The sequence below is a fragment of the Carcharodon carcharias genome, chromosome 28 (genome assembly GCF_017639515.1).
Source record: "Carcharodon carcharias isolate sCarCar2 chromosome 28, sCarCar2.pri, whole genome shotgun sequence".
Taxonomy (NCBI): domain Eukaryota; kingdom Metazoa; phylum Chordata; class Chondrichthyes; order Lamniformes; family Lamnidae; genus Carcharodon; species Carcharodon carcharias.
The window spans coordinates 35,811,420-35,831,839 of NC_054494.1; the positions used below are offsets into that span (position 1 = coordinate 35,811,420).

Genomic DNA, 20,420 nt, shown 5'->3' on the forward strand with positions numbered 1-20,420 from the left:
ACCTTGGAGAAACTGTGAAGTTTCCAATTATCAGGTAATCTTCTGGTAATGAAGCTATTCAGCATGCGTTAAAACCTGAGTTTAGCTGGGAGCGGCAAGAGATTTAAGGGATCCAGCAGCCTCACATCATTCGCTACCACATTTTAGTCATTAAAACATTGAAGATGGGTTAAAATAAAAGGTTGCATCAAGAATTAGCTGATTGATAAAAAGTCTGTCTGTGCTGGCAGATCAGGTGAGAAGTGATGGGGCAGGGTGGGAGCATAATGTAATATGATCACCAGGAAAACATCCAACCAGAGTTGACAACCCTACGTTAAATACAAGCCTTTTAATATATCAAGCAATAGATGTGCATAAATAAGTCAAGAGGGCAATGTTTAAATATCCAAACAATGACGACCTCAGCTTCCAGGACAGTATAATCCCACGGTTATCCAAAGTTCAAAAGCTATCAAATATTCCACTATGGTACCAGAGAATCTGGGATCCTTTCTTGGTAAAATAAACGCTCAAGAACATGTTATGGTCCCGATCCCATCACTGTAAATGCTAACATCTCACCAACCAAAGGCATCTTCCATTTTATTGACTGAGAAAGATTTTTCGATTCTTGGAGATGTCACAATGCTGCAGTGACATCGCACTGGAATCAACCAAAGGGAGTGCTTGGAGGGGGAGGAACAATAAACAGCTCTCTGTCTGTATTGGTTTCATTAATGATGATCAATACCTGGTACATGGTTTACTTCATTTTGATACCTGTGAATAAAAGCTAGCTTAGTTCCAGGGGAAGCACTCTGGAAGAAACACCAGACAGAAGGTTGCAGGTTTCAGTTCCAGACCAAGACTTGGGCAGGTCACAAGAGCGCAAGAAATAGGAGCAGGAATTGACCATATGATCCATCAAGCCTGCTCCACCATTCAATACAGTCATGACTGATCTTGGATTTAAACCCCATATTCCCACCTGCTCCCCATATCCCTTAATTCTCTGAAACCAAAAATCTGTCTAACCCAGCCTTAAATGTATTGAACGATGGAGCATCCACAACCCTCTGAGGTACAGAATTCCAGAGACTTGCAACATTTTGAGTGAAATAATTTCTCCTCATCTCAGTCCTAAATGATTGTAGTTGTAATTGTTGGAGGTCAGTCATCTCAGCTCCAGGGCATCACTGCAGGAGTTTAGGGTAGTGTCCTAGACCCAACTATCTTCAGCTACTTCATCAATGTCCTTCCTTCCATCATAAAGTCACAAATGGGGATGTTCGCTGATGATTACACAATGTTCAGCACCATTCGCGATTCCTCAGATACTGAAGCAGTCCATGTCCAAATGCAGCAAGACCAACATCCAGGCTTGGGCTGACAAGTGCCAAGTAACATTTGCGCCACACAAGTGCCAGGCAATGACCATCTCCAACAAGAGAAAATCTAACCATCGATCCTTGACATTCAATGGCATTACCATCGCTGAATCCCCCACTAACAACATCCTAGAGGTTACCACTGACCAGAAATTGAACTGGACTAGCCATATAAGTACTGTGGCTACAAGAACAGGTCAGAGGCTAGGAATCCTTTGGCAAGTAACTCTCTGCCTGACTCCCCAAAGCCTGTCCACAATCTAGTAGGTACAAGTCAGGAGTGTGATGGAATAGTCTCCCCTTGCCCGGATGAGTACAGCTCCAACAACACAAGAAGGTTGACACCATCCAGGACAAAGCAGCCCAAGCCACAAACATTCACTCCCACCATAACCAATGCACAGTAGCAGCAGTGTGTACCATCTACAAGATGCACTGCAGGAATTCACCAAGGCTCCTTAGACAGCACTTTCCAAACCAACAACCACTACCATCTAAAAGGACAAGGGCAGCAGACACAGGGCAACACTTATGAAGCGGTAGATGACGTGTCCCAGCGGATTAAATACATGAGGGAACCTTGATCATATAGTCACAACGATTTAGCAATTTGCGTTTTATTTCGAGATGCATGCCCTGAATTCGGTGTAACAAGTCCACTAAGACTTGAAATTTTTTAGGAAACTAAATTAAACATTTATTAACAAAAGAAAAAATTTCAAGTACATACACAGGTCTATAAATTACTATAATAACTCCTAAAACCCCTAATTAATCTGGCTTCCAGTTATAACCCCATTTAAGGCAACAGTAAGCAAAAAATTAGATTTTAAATAGATTCCAGCCAGTTAACACAATACCCTGGACAATAGAATTCAAAGTGGTTTTTCCCAGCTTTGGTTTCTGTAGACAGCAGCTTAATGCACAAATACTGGAGACTTTATCACACTTCTAGGAGACCTTGCAATGCCTTTCTCTCTGACACATAGTCTCTTCTCCTTTGTACATGTTTCTACCTTTTAATGCAAATTCAATTGTTCCCATATGTCTTTGGAACATTACCTTTCTCATAATATAAATCTATTCATGGTGCTAATATTGTCAGTAACCTTTAGAAAAAATAAACACGCTGCTTGGCCTAGCTTCTCTGGCTAGGTATATCATCCTACCATCTCTTTGAAATTCAAGCTTCCCTGATTTATCTAAAAATGGAACTTCTCTTCACCTCATTTTAAAACTTCAGCCATGTTTACCTATTTAGCATTTCAAGCCTAGATTTTGAAGAATTGAAGCCTCCAGATCAGCTGTCTCCAATGTAATTAAACCCCCCACACACACAGAAACTACCCAAACCCCACTATTAACCTACTTTTACAATAAATAACAATAATATTATGAGAATTATTATACTCTCCTGACACCACCACCTGGAAGTTCCCCTCCAAGCCACTCACCATCCTGATTTGGAAATATATCGCCGTTCCTTCACTGTTGCTGGATCAAAATCTTGGAACTTCCCTCCCCGAACAGCACTGTGGGTGTACCTACACCACATGGACTTCAGCGATTCAAGAAGGCAGCTCACCGTCATCTTATCAAGGGCAGTTAGGGATGAGCAATAAATGCTGGCCCAGCCAGCAAAGCCCACATCCCTTGAACGTATGAAAAAACTCAGCCTCTCATCATAGGACATCGTCCTCATCCCAGCGACAGGCTAACTTGGTCACACTTAGTCATTGGTTGCCATTTCAGAGTATCTGGACTCGAATTTTCCGAAGAGTCTCCAATAACCCAGATATGGCTCAAGCGGGTAAATTAATGCCTATGGACAGTTCTAAAGTTTTGACATTGTGTACTATTTATTTTTGCATGCTTGTTTTTAATGTGTAAAGATCAGTTTTAGCTTGAAATGGAAGTGCAGTGAGTTTCACAAAGGCTCAGAGAGGGTAAAAAAAAAGAGACCATGGAAAGATTAAAGGGAAATTAGATTTATTTTTATTCATTCATGGGGGTGTGGGCTTTGCTGGCTGGGCCAGCATTTATTGCCCATCCCTAGTTGCCCTTGGGGTGGTGGTGGTGGTGAGCTGCCTTTTTGAATAGGTTGATAGGTCTTAACTAGGTTGATTAGAAGGTAAACTAGAAATGAGTGTAGTGCATATGGTAAGCATCCCAAAGAATTTTCCCCAATACCATAATGTGGAACTGGGGAAAACTTTAGATTGCCATAGATGATGAAACCAGGAATGGCAAAAGCATAACATATCACTGTTTCTCTTCCTTGTCCAAGGCATCTCAAATCTCAATAGATAATGCCTAATTCGTGTTATCCTATTATATACCCCACTGGCTATTTAATGTGTATATGTATCCTGTGTGAAGAGAGCAACTCAGAATACACTTAAAGGCTTGGCAGGAACTCCATCTAGTGGCCCTACCAAGAGTTTGCAAAGCAGTTTGATATCCGGCTTACAGAATTGTTACAGTGCAAAAGGAGGCTTTTCAACCCATCGTGTCTGCACTGGTTCTCTGAATGAGCAATTCACTTAATGCGATTCTCCTGCTTCCTCCCCATAACCTTGTACATTTGTCCTTTTCAGATAACAGTCTTATTCCCTTTTGAATGCTTCAATTGAACCTGCCTTCACCACACTCTCTGGCAATGCATTCCAAACCTTACCCACTCTTCAGAAAGAAGCCATGTGGTGTGTTATAAGTTCTAAATTTCCGCACCCCCCTTCCCCCCATCTGACAGGCCATTATTCCATTTATCAAAATATTAAATAAATTAATGTTTTCACTATAAACTGATTTGATTAGTTGGTCCCCTCATTACAGGATTTGCATGCTGAATATATACCAGTTGTCGCAAATTTCATGGAAAAAATCTGAAGAGATCTGAAACAGACTGTATGATACCGCATCAGTCAAAACCAGAACTGGCCCAGTCTCAAAAACTCATCAGCATGGCTAAACATAGCAAAACCAGGCTACTTATCAGCACAAGATTGTCCAATAGCAGGGATCAATCATGAAAAATCTGAAGAAACTTGGGCTGCTCAACCTTCAAAGGAAATTACATAACAGACATAGAATGTGATAAACCGTAGAAAAAGGCAACCTTGCATCATATGAAATAGAAACTAATTACTAAGAAAGAGCATTGAGCAGAAAAGGCACATTCAGGATGGCTATTCAATTTTTTTCTATAAAGATCAGCATGTAGAATGGACCCAGGTGTGTTAGGAAAGGCAAAGACCCTGAAGCCATGCAACAACAGAAAGAAACTATCGAGCTGGTCTAACAGTGAGGTGGGTCTGCAGTTACGTGAGCTAAACGGTTCTTCCTCACCCTGGTTTACCTTGTGGGAAGGTGGTGGCGTAATGTAATGTCACCGGACTAGCAATCCATAAGCTATGACATTTAGGGCTCAGCCAGGTTGGTCAGACTGGGTGACCGTTTTGCAGAACACCTTCGGTCTGTCTGCAAGCATGTCCCAGACCTCCCTGTCACTTGCCGTCTCAACACTCCACCCTGCTGTCATGCCCACATGTCCATCCTTAGCCTGCTGCAATGTTCCAGTGAAGCTCAACGCAAACTGGAGGAACAGCACCTCATCTTCTGACTACGCACTTTACAGCCTGCCGGACTGAATTTTGAGTTCAATAACTTCAGATCATGAACTCTCTCCTCCGTCCCCACCCCCTTTCTGATCCCCCCTTTTCCAATAATTTATCTTTTCTATTTCTATGAGACTACAGGGGGGTCCAGAGTTGATGTTGAAGACTCCCAGGGCAACTCACTCCCAACTGTATACCACTGCTGCCACCTCTGGTGGGTCTGTCCTGATGGTGGGACAGGATGTACCCAGGGATGGTGGTGGTGTCTCGGACTTTGTTAGGTATGATTCTGTGAGAATGACTATATCAGGCTGCTGGTTCTTTTCCCACCTATTTCCATTATTTTAAAATGTATTTCCATCCATTATTTCATCTCGACCTTTTAGCCTATTTCGATCCCTTCCCCCCACCCCACCCCCGCTAGGGCTATCTGTCACTTGCTCATCCTTTCTCCCCTTAATGTCATCATTAGCACATTCCTTAGTTAATATCACCGCTGTCAACACCCCCTTTGTCCTTTTACCTATGACATCCTTGGCAATCTCTTCTTTGCCTCCACCTATCACTGGCCCTCTATCCAGCTCTACCTGTCCCACCCCCCCTCTACCAGCTTATATTTCACCTCATTTCTATATTTCCTCAGTTCTGATGAAGAGTCAGATGGACTTGAAACGTTAACTGTGTTCCTGTCCGCAGATGCTGTCAGACCTGCTGAGCTTTTCCAGGTATTTTTATTTTGAGTCAGTAGTGGTGCTACCAAGCCACACTTGGTAACAAAAATTGAAGTCCTCCAGCCAGAGTGAATGTTCTGGGGACTCGGGTTCAATCCCACCACAGCAGCTGGTGGAATTTAAATTCAGTTAATAAATCTGGAATTAAAATCTAATAGTGACCACAAAGCCATTGCCAACTGGTGTAAAAATCCACCTGGTTCACTAATGCACTTTAGGGAAGGAAATCTGCCGTCCTTACCTGGTCTGGCCTACATGTGACCCCAGACACACAGCAATGTAATTGACTCTTAAATGTCCTCTGAAATGGCCTAGCAAACCATTGAGTTGAATGTCAAACTGCTATGAAGTCTAAAAGGAATGAAACTGGATGGATCACCCAGCATCAACCTAAGCACCGGAAACGACGATGACATGCCAAGCCCTGTTGACCCTACAAAGTCCTCCTGAGTTCCAATCTCACAATGGCAAACTATGAAACAATGTAACTTCATCTGAACCAGATGGAAACGGGTTTGTACTCGAAAGAATTACTGGCATCTGGGGGCTTGTGCCAAAATTGGGAGGTCTGTCCCACAGACTAGTTGAGCCAACAGCCTGACACAGTCATTCTCACAGAATCATACCTAACAAAGTCCCAGACACCACCACCATCCCTGGGTACGTCCTGTCCCACCAGAGGTGGCAGCAGTGGTATTCAGTTGGGAGTGAGTTGCCCTGAGAGTCTTCAACATCAACTATGGACCCCCATGTAGTCTCATAGCATCAGACCAAACATGGGCAAGGAAACTCCAGATAATTCACATACCACCCACCCTCAGCTGATGAATCAGTACGCCATGTTGAACACAACTTGGAGGAAGTACCGAGGGTGGCAAGGGCACAGAATGTACTCTGGGTGGGGGACTTCAATATCCATCACTAAGAGGGGCTTGGTAGCACCACTACTGGCTGAGCCAGCTGAGTCCATCTTCAGCCAGAGGCGCTGAGTGGGTGATCCATTTCCGCCTCCCCTAGTCCCCAGCAAGACAGATGCCAGTCTTCAACCAATTCAATTCACTCCGCGTGATATCAAGAAACGGCTGAAGGCACTGGGCCCCGACAACATTCCAGCAATAGCACTGAAGAATTGTGCTCCAGAACTTGTCACGCCCCTAGCCAAGCTGTTCCATTACAGCTTCAACACTGGTATCTGGCAACGTGGAAAAGTGCCCAGGTATGTCCTGTCCACAAAAAGCAGGACAAATCCAACCCGGCCATTTACCGACCCATCAGTCCACTCTCGATTATCAGCAAAATGATGGATGTCATCGGCAGTGCTATCAAGCAGCATTTACTCCGCTGCTCAGACACCTAATTTGGGTTCTGCCAGAGCCACTCAGCTCCTGACCTCATTACAGCCTTAGTCCAAACAAGAACAAACGTGCCTCGCATTTCAGAATCCCCATAACCAAAACATGAATTTCACTGAATTGACTCATCAATCATCTATCTTAAAAGAAAATTGATTCCACAGATAAGCGATTTGGAATCCACAGCAAGGTCTTCACTGCTTTACCAGAAGTACTGGTAATTCTTCACTACAGCAGCACATCTTCCTAACCTGGTCTCAATGTGAGCACATTTGTACGATAGGCTAATCTCCAATGTAGGCAGATCTAATACTTTTATTGATGCAGTCAGTGGGGGAAGGTGGTGGCATAGTGGTATCGTCACTGGACTAATAATTCAGAGACCCAGGGTAATGCTCTGGGGACCCGGGTTTGAATCCATGACAGATGGTGAAACTTGAATTCAATAAAAAAATATGGAATTAGAAGTCTGATGACAATCATTGTCGATTGTCGTAAGAACCCATCCATTTCACTAATGTCCTTTAAAAAAGGAAATGGCCTAGCAAGGGACTCAACTGTCACCACCACCTTCTTAAGGGGAATTAGAGATGGGTAATAAATGCTGGCCCAGCCAGCAACACCCGCATCACATGAATGAATAAAAAGTAGTGAATGCCCACATTTTTACAAAGATTAAAAAAGGGGCAATATAATTTGTTTTATTTGGTTTCATCAGCTGCAATACACTTTACAGCAAAAATGTAGTTACATGGGCCAGCATTTTATAAACATCTACTCACTGCACAAAATGAACCAGAGCATGGAATGATCAACACAGTAAGCCATTCAGCCTATCATGTCTTTGCAAACCCACATTCAAACCATGTAATATTATTCACAATACCTTCTTCTAAAAGGACCACCATAAGCTGTTTAAGAGCATTTCTCCATTAAGTTGCCTGAGTTGTGTAAATATTAAGTGGCATATTAACTGGGCTTACTGGACACAATGGTAACATGAGTCAGCACCTTAATAGCGCAGTGAGGTGTAGAGAAATTGTATGTTTAATTCTGATAACGTTGCACCATTGCTGACCTCCACTGCTATAGGGCAAACACGCCATGCCAGTGAGTCAGCCACAAATACTTATCCCTTCTACAGCTAGAGCATGGCGTAGCAAGATTAAAAGTAAGGGAACAGAAGAGTTCAGCATGGACCCTCAGAAGAAGCAGCATGTACTGATGAATCACAAGACAGTGTGCACGCACATAGGCTTCTCAAGTCCAAAGTTCAGATCCTCAGTCAAGTCCAATACAACCTTTTAACAGCATCGTAGACCCTCTGTTACATCACACTGCTCTTAAAGCAGAATTCAAAACATATATTTTTAAATACAAAAGTTTATAATTTAATAGCTTATATATTAAGTACAATTGCAACTATTAATCACAGTTGCACATGGTGAGATCACTTGTGCCAGCTTAAAGACTGTTAATAAAGTTACAAACAAGATTTGCTGAAGTAAGAGACAAGTCTATTCTCAAATGGATTTACACTTGAGATTCTATTGTTATATGATACTGATCAAAAGACATCAAGTTCAATATCACACTTCTGCTCCACCATCGCCAAAAGATTGACAGTACATAAACTGAGCACCCGAAGTTAAAAAAAATTCTATTTTAAACACAGGACAGTGAATGTCACATCTCTTATGACAGCACAGCGTTGTGCAACAAAAGGTGAAGCTGTGGAAACTTAACCAGGAGTAGCCAGGGATGATGTTTAGAGGCAGTGGAGAAAGTGCAGATTTACTAGGAAGATCCCAGAACTGAAGTTATATCCAGCAGGAAAGACTGGACAGGCTCTTTCCTTGATTAAATAAGGTTGAAGGAGCCTATAAGGAGAGGTCATTAATCTTATGGAAGTGTCTGATAGGACAAACTGAGAGATGATGTTTCGACTAGTGGGCGAGATCCAAACTAGGGGCTAGAAATACAACATGGTCACCAATATCCTCAATAGGGATGTCACAGAAATTTCTTTATCCATAGAATGGTTAGAGAATGTGGAAAGTACTATCACTAGCTGCAGCCAGAGGCATTTAAGGGAAAGCTAGATGAACACAAGGGAGAGACATATAGGATACATTAGTGAGTGGGAAGAGGGTCACGTGAAGCATAAACACCAGTTCATGCTTTGACTATTATACAAACTAGATTCCTATCTAACTCTCCACGTTGGGGACATCACTGTCACTGCCTGCCCATTAATGCAGCAGACAGATTAAACGAAATTGCCAAAGTTGTGGAGCTCCTTAAAAAGGTTGGCAAGTGTAGACGCCTGACCTATTGGCTTTCTAGGACATCAAAAGCGTCTAACAGTTATGCAAATTTCTGGCAGGACTCAGGAGCTTCAAAGACCCACTGAGGAAACAGTGTCCGAAGGTCAGAGAGCAGAAAGAACACAACCCTCGTGGATTCAAAGAGGTAGAGGGTTCAAGCAATGACAAAGACTTGCAATCAAGTGCCAAGCAGGGCACAAGTTACCAAGCAATGCTAAAAACCACAGCTGTGCCAGAACAAGGAGGGAGAAAAATTAATACCATCTATTAGAACAGCAAGCAGGGAGGAGGTGATTAGAAATACAAGTGCCGCCAGCATTTCTCAGGGTAATTGAATATTTAGTGAGGGAAAATAATTTGCTTTATCTAGTCAAAGATATGGATCTGAAAATCACAGATTAGCAACTCATGTACTATAAACTGATTTTCAGAATGCCATGGTAGATCCCATTAATGCAGAAAAGGCTTCTGTTAGAATTGATTCAGTACAGACGCTGAGCTTACATTCTGAATGTTTAACTGTAACCAATGGCAGTCGCCAACAGAATTTGCAAACCTACACTTTAGTTTAATATTTACAAGATAAAGATCACTTTAGTTTTCATAAGTGACCACACTTCAGACTTTTGCAGATGGTCTGAATGCTTTCATTCATGTTACTGCTAGGTTTCGATTTTTGTATACACCAAGTTCATTTTCTAAAGAAAAAATTTGCACCAGTCACCAGCATCACTAATGTGAGAATTTGTGCACTGTCACAAGGAAATCCATTTGGATAAGAACTAATATACTATTTAATAAGTACTTTTCTTAATTTACCGATACAATCATTGTTAACTACCACCTGCCGATGCACAAGATTTTGAGGTTCTGCCCACGGAAGATGTGGATTTATGGCTTGTGGACCCTTTCTCATTTCATTCTTATGCTCTTGTTGAAATGGGTCCAGGTAGTTTTGTCCTAGCAGTAGAGGAGGAGCAATCCATTTAAATAATGAAAATTCAATTCAACAACCTTTTTTTTTTAAAGCAGTTTTCACAACAAAGGTTAGCCATTGCCCTGAAGCAGTGGTAATAGTGGCTTAAGGTCCAAAACCTCTTAGCTCAACTACTTCCTATACATACAGGTTGGAGGGAAAAAGACTGCCACAACACAGCCATTGTTCAATCTTTGTAGACTGGTCACTGCAGAGCCCACCAATAATCTCATCAGCAAATGAAAGTTCATCAGTTCTCTAGTTCTTTTGTCAATGACTTGTGCTTCTTCTATCCATAGGTGAATGTACAACATTTGTGTCATCGTCAAATCTGTAGGAGTCATCGTTTCTCTAATTTCTTAAACTTGGCTTCTGTAATTAGAATGGAACAAGGCAGTTAGAATCTTCAAGAGGAGGAATACTACACAGAACAGGCTTCAATAAGGATTTGCTTTATCAGTCATATAGGTCTGCAAATATCTTTGCTCGCAGGAGCTTGGCAAGGTTTGCCTGCATGGCATTGTATATTAGTTTCACAGAACAGATAAAGGCCACAGCTGACCACCAAAAGGAGCAATGGTACCCAAGGTAAGAAACATGGAATTTTTCAATACAAGCCCTGGGATATGTCATGTAATTCTCTTCGTCCACCCTAAGCAACTTGTACAGTATATATATTACTCTCAGTGTTGCGCCATCTCACAGTATGTCCTATAATTATGTTTGAAGCACTACAGCTTACAAATAGGCAAACATTTTAAACACAGGGACATCCAGAATTGAGGTCATAAACTCAACAGTCGGGAATTCCAAGCCATACTTCAGGTTTGGAAACAGGAGTCTGGAAACTAATTGAGCCCCTAAGAATTAGGAGTTTTATAGGAGTTGATGCATGTGTAGCTCAAAAAAATTTTATAAAATATGATCCCAATAAATACAATTTTGCTTTTAATACTTTCCCCAAAGTTACCCGAGAGTGCTGGCAGAAGTAGCAAAGATTGCAAGCAAAGAGCATAAATTACCACCTAGCTTTTTGGAGTATGCATCCAGTCTGTAGGCTGCTTGTTCCAGTGCTGTGACTTGCTCCTCAATCTGATTAATCTGTTCAAGGTATGGCTGCAGACTGGCATCTAAAAGATAAACACCATGTAGATTTCAAATCAACCACTCAGGGCTACACAAGACATCTAAAATATCATTATCAAATAATCTGCAGAAAACTGGTTCTACGTCTGTAAAGAGGGGGTAGGGCACAAATGCATTTTGTTAGAGACAACCTAAATAACCAGCAAAAGTTTTAAGTACGATTGCTTAAAGAGAACACGCCCAATCATAGCAGTCCAAATGGCTTCACTATATTGATCACAAATGTTTTCTCTGTCCTGCTGCTTTTGTCTATACACATTGTATTCAACAAAAAAAATATCTGCTGCATGGCCTATGCTATTCCAAATTCAAACACAACCTTCTGTGTTGGGCACCATTACTGAAAACTGCTCATATCAGCATCACCTATGATAGAGTCCTTTAGCACTATCACTGTAAAACAGAAACTTCAGGAGGTTTGTAAGTTGCTCAGCTACATGCCTTCAGACTGTTTTAAGTCTACTGTCACTTGGAGATGAAAACAGAAATGAGGCTTCCAAGTCCTGGATTAGTTTCTCTCCCAACAGCCTGCTTGAAAGATTAGAAACTATTGTGCAGAATCCCACCACTCAAACACAGCGGTATACATGACCAGTGCACTCTGGTTCTTGGATTTGATCTTATGATAGCTGAGTGCCACATAATGCCTCAAGCCAATTGTAAGTCGATGGCTTACTTGTCATTATAGCTTTTGTCTCAACATCAAATGATGACTCCAATTTAGGAGCAAAAAGGATCTGATTTGAGCAAGTCATCTGAAAGACAGCACCCCCAGCCCTGCGTCATCTCAGTACTGCACTTCAGTATCAGCCTAGTTTTGGCATCCAGGCCCTAGATCAGGGCTCAGTCCTTGATTTTGACTCAGTTAGTGAGAAAATCATCAACTGAGAGAAGCTGATGTAAGGTGGGGGACTGCCCTTGATCGAGTGCGTCATCAAGGTGCCCTAGCAAAACTAAAGTCAATGGGAATCATGGGGGCAGGGTGTAAAATCTTTGCACTGGTTGGACTCATGCCTAGCGCAAAAGAAGATGCCCGTGCTTGTTGGAAGGCATATCTTTAGCCCCTGGACATTATTGCAGGAGTTCCTCAAGACAACGATGTAGGCCTAACCATTTCAATGACCTTCCCTCCAATATAAAGGCCAGATTGGGGACGTTCACTGATGATTGCGCGCTGTTCTGCTTCATTCACAACTCCTCAGATAATGAACCAGCCCATGCCTGCATGCAGCAAGACCTGGACAACATTCAGGTTAGGGATGATGGGTGGTGCGAACGTTATTTGCCATTTAAGTGTCAGCAATAAACATCTCCAACAAGGGAACACCTAACCAACTCCCATGACATTCCACAGCTTTACCATCAACCTGAAATTTAACTAGAAACTTAACCAAATAAATGCTATTACTGCAAGGAGCAGGTTCAGAGGTTGGGAATTTTGCAAGCATCTTGTCTCCTGATTCCCCAAGGACTGTCCAATATCTACAAGGCACAAGTAAGGAATGTGATGGAATATTCTCCACTTGCCTGGATGAGTACAGCTCCAACAACACAAGCTGAACATCATCCAGGACAAAGAAGCCTGATTGACTGGCACCCCCTCCACCACTGGCACAGTGACAGCAGTGTGTACCATCACAAGATACACTACAGCAACTCATCGAGGCTCCTCTGACAGCACATTCCAAACCTGCAACCTCTACCACCTTGAAGGACAAGGGCAGCAGATGCATGGAAACACCACTACCTGCAAGTTCCCCTCCAAGCCACACTTGGAACTACATCACCATTCCTTCATTGTTGCTGGACCAAAATCCTGTAACTCTCTCCCAGAAATCTGAAATAAGAACAGAAAATGCTGGAAAAACTCAGCAGGTCTGACAGCATCTGTGGAGAGAGAAACTAAATTAACACTGAGTTTCAGAGCTTTGAAGAGTCATACAGACTCGAAATGTTACCTCTGTTTCTCTCTCCACAGATACTGTCAGGCCTGCTGAGTTTTTTCCAGCGTTTTCTGTATTTATTATAAACTCAGCGTGCTGTTTAGCAATTTTTCTACCTCCACTGGAGCTTTACCTGCAAGTTATGACCATTGCCTGAAGCACTGGATTTCTACGCCAGTAAATTCAAAAATGCTCAGATTGGCAATTGTGATCCTCACTCATCTTGAGAAAGTTACTTTGTGCAGGGAAACCCCAACATTTTTGTTCCAAGAGTTGCTCCTAGCATCCATTGCATTTGAAGAAATCCAGCCAACTCTTGCTGTTTATAAACCTCAGTATAACTTGACAACTGTCAAGATAAGGCATCAAGCAGCTTCTAGTCTGGAGAACTCCCTCTACTTAAGCCACAAAACGTATTTAAACAGCCCCTACAAAGGAATCTAAGCTTGTGGCCAAATGGTATTAGCAGCTAAACTTTACAACCCAAGCACCAGCTCATCCATGAGCAACTCCCATTAACTACTCACTTATTGAAAATTGAGATGCCCAAACACTCACATTTCTGATTGAGATCTTTGAGGTTACGGTTAATATTAACAGCAATCTCCTTCATCTCCAGGTATTTAAGGCCGGTCAGTTTGTTCATGTTCTCCAAGAGTTTGTAATCTTCACAGGTAGCTAAGGCAGAAAGAGATTAACACGCATCAGTAACTCAGTGATGAATTCTGTTTGTAATGTATAGCTCAGCAGTAAACCTGTCAAAGACAGAAAAAGGTACAAGTTTACTACTCCTTATTCAATAGGGACATGAGCAATGTCCAACTTCAAACTTCATGGCAACAATCAGCAAGTTGAAGATTGGTTTCCATGTAGTCTTCCAGCCTATTTGAGCTCATTCTTCAGATCGCCAACCATAGCATCTCTATTGTACATTATAGTATTGTCACTGGACTGGTAATCCAGAGACCCAGGACAATGCTCTGGAGATCTGGGTTCAAATCCCATCATGGCATATGGTGGAATTTGAATTTAATAAAAATCTGGAACTAAAAGTGATAATGACCATGAAACCATTGTCGATTGTCGTAAAGACCCATTTGGATCACTAATGCCATTCACAGAAGGAAATCTGCCATCCATACCTGATCTGGCCTACATGCAACTCCAGACCCACAGCAATGTGGTTGACTCTCAAATGTACAAGGGCAATGAGGGACAGGCAATAAATGCTAGCCCCAGCATAGAGCATGGCTCTGCAGTTTGATTGCTGCACAACCAATATCGAACTCACCTGTGAGCTCTCCTTGCAGGTAGACAGACATCTTGGTAAACATGTCCTTACACAGCTCATTGATGTCTGGTTCGGAAGGTTCCGTGGCTTCCTCTGCTGTTTCCACTCCAAAATCATCTATTGGCAAAGTAAAATTGTAACATTAATGACTGAAAGGGACAACAATTTGGGGGGGTGGGGGGGGAGAGAGAGAGAGAGAGAGAGAGAGGAGAGAGGGGGAGGGGGGGGAAGAGGAGAGAGGGGGAGGGGGGGGAAGAGGAGAGAGGGGGAGGGGGGGAAGAGGAGAGAGGGGGAGGGGGGGGAAGAGGAGAGAGGGGGAGGGGGGGGAAGAGGAGAGAGGGGGAGGGGGGGGAAGAGGAGAGAGGGGGAGGGGGGGAAGAGGAGAGAGGGGGAGGGGGGGAAGAGGAGAGAGGGGGAGGGGGGGAAGAGGAGAGAGGGGGAGGGGGGGAAGAGGAGAGAGGGGGAGGGGGGGGAAGAGGAGAGAGGGGGAGGGGGGAAGAGGAGAGAGGGGGAGGGGGGGAAGAGGAGAGAGGGGGAGGGGGGGAAGAGGAGAGAGGGGGAGGGGGGGGAAGAGGAGAGAGGGGGAGGGGGGAAAGAGGAGAGAGGGGGGAGGGGGGGAAGAGGAGAGAGGGGGAGGGGGGGGAAGAGGAGAGAGGGGGAGGGGGGGAAGAGGAGAGAGGGGGAGGGGGGGGAAGAGGAGAGAGGGGGAGGGGGGAAGAGGAGAGAGGGGGAGGGGGGGAAGAGGAGAGAGGGGGAGGGGGGAAGAGGAGAGAGGGGGAGGGGGGGAAGAGGAGAGAGGGGGAGGGGGGGGAAGAGGAGAGAGGGGGAGGGGGGGAAGAGGAGAGAGGGGGAGGGGGGGAAGAGGAGAGAGGGGGGAGGGGGGGAAGAGGAGAGAGGGGGAGGGGGGGAAGAGGAGAGAGGGGGAGGGGGGGAAGAGGAGAGAGAGGGGGAGGGGGGGGAAGAGGAGAGAGGGGGGGGGGGGGAAGAGGAGAGAGGGGGAGGGGGGGAAGAGGAGAGAGGGGGAGGGGGGGAAGAGGAGAGAGGGGGAGGGGGGAAGAGGAGAGAGGGGGAGGGGGGGAAGAGGAGAGAGGGGGAGGGGGGGAAGAGGAGAGAGGGGGAGGGGGGGAAGAGGAGAGAGGGGGAGGGGGGGAAGAGGAGAGAGGGGGAGGGGGAAGAGGAGAGAGGGGGAGGGGGGGAAGAGGAGAGAGGGGAGGGGGGGAAGAGGAGAGAGGGGGAGGGGGGGGAAGAGGAGCGAGGGGGAGGGGGGGAGGGAAGAGGAGAGAGGGGGAGGGGGGGAAGAGGAGAGAGGGGGAGGGGGGGAAGAGGAGAGAGGGGGAGGGGGGGAAGAGGAGAGAGGGGGAGGGGGGAAGAGGAGAGAGGGGGAGGGGGGGAAGAGGAGAGAGGAGAGGGGGGGAAGAGGAGAGAGGGAGAGGGGGGGAAGAGGAGAGAGGGAGAGGGGGGGAAGAGGAGAGAGGGAGAGGGGGGGAAGAGGAGAGAGGGGGAGGGGGAAGAGGAGAGAGGGGGAGGGGGAAGAGGAGAGAGGGGGAGGGGGGGAAGAGGAGAGAGGGGGAGGGGGAAGGGTTGGGGGAAGGAGACAGGGAAGGGGGAAGGGTTGGGGGAAGGAGAGAGGAGAGGGGGAGGGGGGAAGGGTTGGGGGGAGGGGGGAGGGGGGAAGGGTTGGGGGGAGGGGGGAGGGGGGAAGGGGGGAAGGGTTGGGGGGAGGGGGGAAGGGTTGGGGGGAGGGGGAGGGGGGAAGGGTTGGGGGGAGGGGGGAGGGGGGAAGGGTTGGGGGGAGGGGGGGAGGGGGGAAGGGTTGGGGGGAGGGGGGAGGGGGGAAGGGTTGGGGGGAGGGGGGAGGGGGAAGGGTTGGGGGGAGGGGGGAGGGGGGAGGGGTTGGGGGGAGGGTTGGGGGGAGGGGGAGGGGGGAAGGGTTGGGGGGAGGGGGAGGGGGGAAGGGTTGGGGGGAGGGGGAGGGGGGAAGGGTTGGGGGGAGGGGGAGGGGGGAAGGGTTGGGGGGAGGGGGAGGGGGGAAGGGTTGGGGGGAGGGGGAGGGGGAAGGGTTGGGGGGAGGGGGGAGGGGGGAAGGGTTGGGGGGAGGGGGAGGGGGGAAGGGTTGGGGGGAGGGGGAGGGGGGAAGGGTTGGGGGGAGGGGGAGGGGGGAAGGGTTGGGGGGAGGGGGAGGGGGGAAGGGTTGGGGGGAGGGGGAGGGGGGAAGGGTTGGGGGGAGGGGGGAAGGGTTGGGGGGAGGGGGAGGGGGGAAGGGTTGGGGGAGGGGGAGGGGGGAAGGGTTGGGGGGAGGGGGAGGGGGGAAGGGTTGGGGGGAGGGGGAGGGGGGAAGGGTTGGGGGAGGGGGAGGGGGGAAGGGTTGGGGGGAGGGGGAGGGGGGGAAGGGTTGGGGGGAGGGGGAGGGGGAAGGGTTGGGGGGAGGGGGAGGGGGGAAGGGTTGGGGGGAGGGGGAGGGGGGAAGGGTTGGGGGGAGGGGGAGGGGGGAAGGGTTGGGGGGAGGAGACGGGGGGAAGGGTTGGGGGGAGGAGACGGGGGGAAGGGTTGGGGGGAGGAGACGGGGGGAAGGGTTGGGGGGAGGAGAGGGGGGGAAGGGTTGGGGGGAGGAGACGGGGGGAAGGGTTGGGGGGAGGGAGACGGGGGGAAGGGTTGGGGGGAGGAGACGGGGGGAAGGGTTGGGGGGAGGAGACGGGGGGAAGGGTTGGGGGGAGGAGACGGGGGGAAGGGTTGGGGGGAGGAGACGGGGGGAAGGGTTGGGGGGAGGAGACGGGGGGAAGGGTTGGGGGGAGGAGACGGGGGGAAGGGTTGGGGGAGGAGACGGGGGGAAGGGTTGGGGGGAGGAGACGGGGGGAAGGGTTGGGGGGAGGAGACGGGGGGAAGGGTTGGGGGGAGGAGACGGGGGAAGGGTTGGGGGGAGGAGACGGGGGGAAGGGTTGGGGGGAGGAGACGGGGGGAAGGGTTGGGGGGAGGAGACGGGGGGAAGGGTTGGGGGGGACGGGGGAGGAGACGGGGGGAAGGGTTGGGGGGGAGGAGACGGGGGGAAGGGTTGGGGGGAGGAGACGGGGGGAAGGGTTGGGGGGAGGAGACGGGGGGAAGGGTTGGGGGGAGGAGACGGGGGGAAGGGTTGGGGGGAGGAGACGGGGGGAAGGGTTGGGGGGAGGAGACGGGGGGAAGGGTTGGGGGGAGGAGACGGGGGGAAGGGTTGGGGGGAGGAGACGGGGGGAAGGGTTGGGGGGAGGAGACGGGGGGAAGGGTTGGGGGGAGGAGACGGGGGGAAGGGTTGGGGGGAGGAGACGGGGGGAAGGGTTGGGGGGAGGAGACGGGGGGAAGGGTTGGGGGGAGGAGACGGGGGGAAGGGTTGGGGGGAGGAGACGGGGGAAGGATTGGGGGGAGGGAGGGGGAGGGAGGGGGAGGGATGGGGAGGGAGGGTGAGGGAGGGGAGGGAGGGGGAGGGAATGGGAGGGAAGGGCCGAGGGAATGGGAGGGAAGGGCCGAGGGAATGGGAGGGAAGGGCCGAGGGAGGGGGAGGAAAGGGGAGGGAGGGGGAGGAAAGGGGAGGGAGGGGGAGGAAAGGGGAGGGAGGGGGAGGAAAGGGGAGGGAGGGGGAGGAAAGGGGAGGGAGGGGGAGGAAAGGGGAGGGAGGGGGAGGAAAGGGGAGGGAGGGGGAGGAAAGGGGAGGGAGGGGGAGGAAAGGGGAGGGAGGGGGAGGAAAGGGGAGGGAGGGGGAGGAAAGGGGAGGGAGGGGGAGGAAAGGGGAGGGAGGGGGAGGAAAGGGGAGGGAGGGGGAGGAAAGGGGAGGGAGGGGGAGGGAGGGAGAGGGAGGGGGAGGGAGGGGGAGGGAGGGGGAGGGAGGGGGGGGGAGGGGGAGGGAGTGGGAGGGAGGGGGAGGATGTGGGAGGGGGAGGATGTGGTAGGGGGAGGGGGAGGATGTGGGAGGGGGAGGGGGAGGATGTGGGAGGGGGAGGATGTGGGAGGGGGAGGGGGAGGATGTGGGAGGGGGAGGGTGAGGAAGGGGGAGGGGGAGGATGTGGGAGGGGAGGAAGGGGGAGGGGGAGGAAGGGGGAGGGGAGGGGGAGGGGGAGGAAGGGGGAGAGGGAGAGGGAGGAAGGGGGAGAGGGAGGGGAGGAAGGGGGAGAGGGAGGGGAGGAAGGGGGTGAGGGAGGGGAGGAAGGGGGAGAGGGAGGGGAGGAAGGGGAAGAGGGAGGGGAGGAAGGGGGAGAGGGAGGGGGAGGAAGGGGGAGAGGGAGGGGGAGGAAGGGGGAGAGGGAGGGGGAGGAAGGGGAGAGGGAGGGGGAGGAAGGGGAGAGGGAGGGGGAGGAAGGGGGAGAGGGAGGGGGAGGAGGGGGAGAGGGAGGGGAGGAAGGGGGAGGGGGAGGGGGAGGAAGGGGGAGGGGGAGGAAGGGGGAGGGGGAGGGGAGGAAGGGGGAGGGGGAGGAAGGGGGAGGGGGAGGAAGGGGGAGGGGGAGGGGCGGGGAGGGGGAGGGAGGGGGAGGGGCAGGGAGGGGGAGGGGCAGGGAGGGGGAGGGAGGGGGAGGGGGAGGGGCAGGGAGGGGGAGGGGCAGGGAGGGGGAGGGGGAGGGAGGGGGAGGAGGGGGAGGGAGGGGGAGGGAGGGGGAGGGGGAGGGAAGGGGAGGGAGGGGGAGGGGGAGGGAGGGGGAGGGGGAGGGAGGGGGAGGGGGAAGAAGGGAGGGAGAGAGGGGAGGGGAGGGAGGGGGAGGGGGAGGGAGAGGGAGGGGGAGGAAGGGGGAGGGGGAGGGGGGGGGAGGGGGAGGGAGAGGGAGGGGGAGGAAGGGGGAGAGGGAGGGGGAGGGAGGGGGAGAGGGAGGGGGAGGGGGAGGGGGGGAGGGGGGGAGGGGGAGGGGGAGGAGGGGGAGGGGGGAGGGGGGGGAGGGGGGGAGGGGGGGAGGGGGAGGGGGAAGGGGAGGGAGGGGGAAGGGGGGAGGGGGGGAGGGGGAGGAGGGGGAGGGAGGAGGGGAGGAGGGGGAGAGGGGGAGGGGGGAGAGGGGAAGGGGGGAGAGGGGAGGGGGAGGGGGAGGGGGAAGGGAGGAGGGGGAAGGGGGGAAGGGGGGGAGGGGGAAGGGGGAGGAGGGGGAGGAGGGGGAGGGGGAGAGGAGGGGGAGGAGGGGGAGGGGGGAAGGGGGAGAGGGGAAGGGGGGAGAGGGGAGGGGGGAGGGGAGGGGGGGAGGGGAGAGGGAGGGGGGGGGAAGGGGGAGAGGGAGGGGGGGGAGGGGGGAGAGGGGGGGGGGAAGGGGGGAGAGGGGGGGGGGAAGGGGGGAGGGGAGAGGGAGGGGGGGGAAGGGGGAGGGGGAGGGGAGGGGGAGAAAGGGGGGGTTTTGACTCTCCTCAGCGAATCCCCAGCCTCCCCGTCCTGCTCACCCGTCCTCCTCGGTCCTCCTCCCCCCACCGCCTCCTCCTCGCTGCTCCCCGCTCCGGAGTCGGTGACTCTGCCAGGAGGGGCCGCTTCCTCCCGCTGTCCCTGTCCCTGTCCCTGTCCCTGTCCCTCCGCTGCTGCTGCCGCCGCCGCCGCCGCCGCCATCTTCCCTCCCCCCAGGCTCACGTGACCTCCGACCAATCAGCCACGCCGGGGGACCTGCCGCGTCGCTTCCGCCCGACCAATCAGGCGGCGGCTGCGTCGGCACGTGACATCCCGCCCGCCCCGCCCCG

The 20,420-nt window shown here is 50.7% G+C and overlaps 1 protein-coding gene across 1 annotated transcript; it reads right to left on the reverse strand.

Annotated features, from left to right (window-relative positions):
- Positions 1 to 7,755: 7,755 nt before the first annotated feature.
- bloc1s2 (biogenesis of lysosomal organelles complex-1, subunit 2) lies at positions 7,756 to 20,278 on the reverse strand. Its single transcript, XM_041176551.1, has 5 exons — positions 20,133 to 20,278; positions 14,754 to 14,870; positions 14,021 to 14,140; positions 11,399 to 11,503; positions 7,756 to 10,745 (listed from the first exon to the last, which is right to left on the reverse strand). Exons 2-5 carry the CDS (start codon positions 14,794 to 14,796, stop codon positions 10,714 to 10,716), a joined length of 300 nt encoding a protein of 99 aa, XP_041032485.1. The 5' UTR covers positions 14,797 to 14,870; positions 20,133 to 20,278; the 3' UTR covers positions 7,756 to 10,713.
- Positions 20,279 to 20,420: the final 142 nt, after the last annotated feature.